Below are 6,270 nucleotides of genomic sequence, written 5' to 3'. Positions count from 1 at the left end.
TATATATATATATATATATATATATATATATATATATATATATATCTGTAGTATAGTTACAATAAAAATGTTGCAAATGACCTCGTAAAAAAGATTTGTTTTTCAAACGATAAAATCAAGTGCGAAATGTTGACTTGACCGTAAGCCGCAGACGAAAAACTTTGAGTTCAATAATCAATAGGCGCCTCTTTTATCGACGCGGTCACTGTTGATACAGAGCATCCGTTCCCAGATGATTGGCTTAATACACTAAATTACTTCTATAGCAACAGCCACCTAGCACACCCACGTAACTAGTTCAACTACTACGAACTGTAAACAACAGTTTAAAAATAAAACATATTCTCACCTGGTAGTTTTACCACCATCGGAGGACTTGTTGGCCGATTGGGATCCAATGTAACTGGCTTAAGGTAACAACAACACGAAAACACACAGGCCCACTTATTATATATTTCCTCAAATCCACGTTACGGCTATTTCTCGGTAAACTCTTTATAAGCGGTTTCGTAGAATCCGAGGGCACTGAAGAAATTAATTTGCAGAAATGGACGTCGCCGACGGTTGTCCGTCCGCGTACCGTCACAGAAACGCTTTCTAAGAGCGAACACATTCAATTTCACTAGATGATGGTGAGTTCATCACGGATAAAGATATCGCGGAGGTGAAAGTTCGGCGCGTACTGACGGAGTGGCGACGAGCCTCCTTCGTGTGCTGGTGTGGACTGAAGGCGCTTACGATATTACTCGCTCGTGATGTCAAGTAAATACGAGGGGGGCGCGAGTCGCGGGAGGAGCGCCCACCGACCGGCCGGCTACGCTACGCTGCGCCGCACGGCAGAAACGCACCGGACCAAGTACGAAGCGACTCGCGCCGTGCCCACACTTCCCAGAACTGTCAACCTTGGCACTTCCACGAAACAACTCGACGCATTGTCATTAATTTATAAAACTTGTGTTTCTCCACCCAAGACTTGTAGCATGACACCAAGAGCTCGTGACTGCAGTCACTTTTGGTGGCCAATTTGAGTAGGGAACTTAAAACTTAAGTATAAGCATCTAGTACATTTTTTAATGATTTATAATGATAATGAATTATTATTATAAATTATGTCACGTCTGCTCGCTCAATAGACTATTATAGTCTATTGAGCAGAAGTTGTATTCAATTCAGCATTGTTTAATTCTTTTTTTTTTATTTCATTAAATACACACACAATACACTTAAACGTTATATAGCTATATATAAATTAATAGCTATATACAATTACATAGCTATATATAAACATATAGTTTCATTTCCGATGTGTAACAATGGCGAAAACCTAAGAACTCGATATATATTTTATTTATTAAGTCGCCAGTGTTCTAAAGGTACAGAAATGTAATACATGCAATAACAAATTATTGATCTGTAATTATGCTAATTATTCACCGTTCTTGATTACTCGGTATCGAACAAACCTTATAACTTAATCACACTGGAATAATGTGAGGAGTATCAACCTCGTATTTCCATATATGGTTCTATTGGTAGGTAGGTTTGTTTTGTCTACCCATCTATGAAGCGGCAACGAACAGGTTTAATAAATTTTGGGAAGTTCATTCACTTGTCTACGTAGTTTGTATTCGAGTAGGCCGCCGCTTCAACTGTGTTAATCAGACATTTCAGTCTGAAATACATTTGTTGCGTACAAAAACAATTTTCGTCTCATTAATGCATCTTTTTTAATTGCCTCCTTGGATTAAAAACTCTTCTTTCTGTTTCGCTGCATTTAGAACTTAAAATAATGACAAAAAAAAGGCCTTTTCCAATGGAAAAAAACAGTACCAAAAAAAAAACAAATATTAGGTAATACAGTACGTATAGATAAAGTCAAATTTCACTAGAGTGCACGATTGTAGGGAGTAATACACATGCCTGAAGGGAGAGTCCCCACATAACCCCTGAGTCTCCCTGGGCTCAGGGGTATCCATAAAGATTCCCCCCCCACCAAAAAAAAAAAAAAAAAAAGGGAGTAATACACATAGAGTGGATAGTACCTCCCCCTAAAATCCCGAAATTATTGTATTGTATTTTGTTCAGTTTTTGACGGGTAACTAGCAATTACTATGGTAGTGTACCTAGAAAAAAATTTGTAATTGTATGTTTTGTATTTGTATGTTGTATTCCGATCAGTAGTAATAACATAAAGCATGAATCCAGATGTGCCGTCAGTTGCGTCGTTGCTATGTAACTTGTATAACAATGGGCGATTTCTCGCAGTCGGCAGGACAATCAATAAGGGAGATAATCGAGCATTCCTCGAAGTGCGCGTGTGACATGCGCCATGCTTCTCCGAAACTGTTTCTTCATGCCGTACACTCGGAGGCAGAAGCAATAAGTGATGTCAACATTTATACATCACCGTTCAGGCTAGACATCTGAAGATGATTTTAATGTAATTCCTAAACACATGTACCTATTTTTTCAAATACCTAGAATTTGACACTGGTGAATTCAAAAGCTGTACTTACTCGCTTTGCATTTCATGGTTCTTTTTTCAAATCCGACAAGATATTTTATTGTAATATTTTGAATTTTCATTTCTTCTGTTGGAATTTTTGCTCTTAAGTGTATTTTACTGAAAATAATTCATTGAAATTTTTAAAGTTCTTAAATAGTAACTGACTTTATTTGTGAATGCATTAAAATCTTTGGAAAGTTAGGCGATCAGTAACAATACTAAATACTTAAAGCACGTTGTGTGAATGCCGCTTGTACTCCCGCCATGTAATGGGCTGGTAAGAGCGATGCCACACGAGCGTTGCGTCGTCGCAACGCTATAATTTCAACGTGCTTGCGGTAGCGCACCGTTTGAACTCACCGCGTGACTCGACGACGTCTGTGGCGCCTATTTTGTGTGTGGTAGGCCCATACTTGGTAATAAACAAGTGGATGATAAAATTAAATTCACAGACATTATTTTTGCTCCAAATTTCTTTCTTTGAATATCTATATACTGCCAGTTATGAGGCCCAATTTCAAATTCTGCTGTCTTTTTTGACAACTATAAAGTTAAAGATTTATATTAAAAATTAACAATAAGTAGGTACCGAAGACGTTATGTTTTCAAGAACAGTTTATGTTATGAAACAGAAGATATTGTAGGTAAATATTAGAATTGTAGATAATTTAAATTCATGTCAGGTGGATTTACATTTTATCATTACGCCAAATGTAAATTACCTATTTAATTTTAAGAAGAATTATGCTTTTTGAATTATGCTTGCATTCAGCATGACTAATTTAAAATGGTAACGAATTCATGAGTAACACATGCGCCCACTTCATGCCCTTTCCTATTCGGGTAGGCAGAGTCCATAAGCTTTCTACTTTTAATGGGTAACGACGGTAGATTGACAACTAAGTAGTTAGTAATAACCTGCAGTGCATCTAAATAACGAACCTAAATGGGCATAATACTGAATGACTTTGAATCTTTATACCTTTGACAAGCCACAAATTATTTTTACGCATCAGTCACTTTACTCTCTCTGCGACTGTACGGCGACAGATGCCGTGCACGTGTGTGCAACTCTAATATTCGAGACTCGAGTACCATATTTCCAAAGCGGCCATCATCTAAAAAGTTGTCACTTGAGTGCGATTGAAGTAGGACCTAAATTCTCTTTTCATTCAATCTGAAGCCAAGATATCTCTACCACCCCTTTTCTCCTCCCTTTGCCTTAACCAACACCATTTCGGTCACTATAAAATGAAAGGTATTTTGGAAATGAAACTTTTCGGATGTAAATCGCCTTTGGTTTGTTTTTTCAGCAATAAAATCGTAATATGAATACCAAATATTCGGCCAGGAGCGTGGCTAAATTTTTGGCCAATGTTCGCCCTGACTAAAGCACATGCCAAAATTGATACAAAAAATACCATTTATTTATATTACAATAAATAATTTTGTACTATAAAACAAAAGTTTAATTTATAAGTTTATAATTTTATGACTTCATACAGAAAAGGTTTTTTTTCACTTCAGTATCATTAACTTTCAAATACTTAATTTTATTTTAATTTGCAAATAATAAATAGCGTTTGTTTAGTCATGAATAAACTATATAATAATTAAGTAGTGTTCATTTGATAATAATTGATGATACCTTTTTTAAACTCTTAGAAAAATAACTTAGTTTCGTTACATTTCCTTTGATGTTTTAGATAAAGAAGCGAAAAATTACGCTTTCACAAACTTACAATGTCCAGCATTAATAAAAGTTACATGGTAATTTATTGTGTTTTTTTGGTATTCGGTTTTCGGCCGAAATTGCTGAATATTCGTTGCAACTCTACCGACCAACCAAATTCGGTAAACGCTTTCGGCGAATTTCTCAAACTTATATTTGATTCCAAACAAAACAAATTATATTTAATTCCAACATAAAGTTTAAGTTAGTATTTTATCGTATTAGATAAAATGTATACCTCCATTTTTTTTTTTTTTTCTAACTCAACCAGTTGTAGTGAAATAAGTAATTACGATGTGGAATTTTGAGCTTCATTCTAACAGATTTTCGTTGGTAACGATTCTTCCTTCCTTACGATTAGTTTTACCTTGATATGAATGTAATTAGCCAAATCTAATCTATTTGTTGTGAAATCCCCTTTCTCTTCGCGTATAGTCAGCTATTTATAAAAAAAAGCAAGGGATGTCCGCTTTACATAATGTTTCGGTAATTTATATAATGTGTGTAATTTATATAAAAAGAAAAATGAGAAAATTTTATAGAAATAAAAAAATAATAGCTTTCCATTAAATTAGTCTTAAGTGAATGTTGAATTGTTGAAGAGAATAGAGTGGCGTCAATTGTTTAACGATTAGATCATGTTAATGCGTAGTTACTTAAGTTATCTATCCTCTTATTTAAAAAAATGTAATTCAATATTAAAGAATACCAAATAAATTACTCTACACTAAAGTTTTATAAAATATAATTTTTCTTTTCCTTCATTTCTTTTAAACATCACCGCTCTGTAATGCAGGAAACAAAACAGTTAATAAGTTGACGATTCATTGTAAAGTATCATTTGACATTATAATTTTCTGGCTTATCGTCAGTTCGCGGAACGTTGCGATAGAAGGTATTTATTATTTGAACTTTGTACAAGTTTAATAAAAATTATATTAGCCTATTTCCGTATAATTAGAATGACACGCACCGACCATAAAAAAGTAATAAACAGAGTAAGGACGAAATTTTTGCCTGTTCTCTGTTTTGCGCCGAGCAAAAACAAAAAACCCCTTTCCATAACCTAGTCTCTATCAGTCTCTCGTTTTTAATAAACTAGAAGTTTTATGAAAAGCCTTTTCAATAAAATTAAACTGAAATTGAACGACAGCAAAATTGTTATACCTTAGAAACGATAGGATTATGTTGATCCTTCAGAGCAATGCATTTGCATTATATTCGTCTAGAACAATCGCATAAATGTACACTGAGCGGACTTGTTTACACAGTCTTCTGGATTAATGTAACGTTTAGCAAAATTACAAGTTAATAATCACCAAACGCTTTTGTTGACATTTGATTTTTTTTAAATACATTTTAATATTTAAGCCTAATATTTTCTCTTTTTCATATTGCATATTTCATTAAATATCCGCAACCATGAAGGACTTAGCACAGATCTATATTAATATGTAATAAAATTCCAATAATATAAAAAAAATTAAAATATTAAAATAAACTAAAACAATTTTTAATTAATTAAGTACTCGTATAAAGTAAAATAATTTAATAATTCGTTTTTTAATTCTCTCTGCTACACCCTGACTGGGTCACGTTCTTACCATACAAAATTTTATAACAAGAACTTAATACATGCACAAAACGGATTTTTAAAGCTGTAGAGCTGGCTCCTTGTGAAAGAGTTCGTCCAGGGAAGTACGGCCACCTTAACTGTTTCTACCGCCAAGCAGTAATGTGAGCATTGCTGTGTTCCGGCTCCGGCGAAGGGTAAGGGTACTGGTGAAATTACCCGCACATGGGTCTTGTCAACTTATGTCTGAGGATGACGGCGCGCAGTGGCAGTGCCTTTCAGATCTTTGCGATTTAAAATTCTGAGTGACACTGCAACTGTTACAGACAGACGTGTCGCTTACCACCAGGCGCACGACTTGTTGACCCATCACTTGGTATCATAAAAAACAAGATTTGTGTTAAGCAAACATAGGCGATGATGGCAGATAAAATATAGCGATAGAAATAATAACTGATA

At 34.7% G+C, this 6,270-nt stretch overlaps 1 protein-coding gene across 1 annotated transcript in view; it reads right to left on the bottom strand.

Moving 5' to 3' along the window:
* Positions 1-733, bottom strand: part of LOC113228447 (suppressor of cytokine signaling 2-like) — a 25,076-nt gene extending 24,343 nt beyond the window's left edge. Inside the window, exon 1 of the mRNA XM_026461753.1 lies at positions 350-733. Within this exon, the coding sequence (XP_026317538.1) occupies positions 350-368 (19 nt within the window). The 5' untranslated portion in view covers positions 369-733. The remainder of the gene's footprint in view (positions 1-349) is intronic.
* Positions 734-6,270: the final 5,537 nt, after the last annotated feature.

This window comes from Hyposmocoma kahamanoa, unplaced genomic scaffold, assembly GCF_003589595.1.
Source record: "Hyposmocoma kahamanoa isolate Upper Pololo Valley unplaced genomic scaffold, ASM358959v1 232, whole genome shotgun sequence".
Taxonomy (NCBI): Eukaryota; Metazoa; Arthropoda; class Insecta; order Lepidoptera; family Cosmopterigidae; genus Hyposmocoma; species Hyposmocoma kahamanoa.
This window is presented reverse-complemented; position numbering and strand designations above follow the sequence as displayed.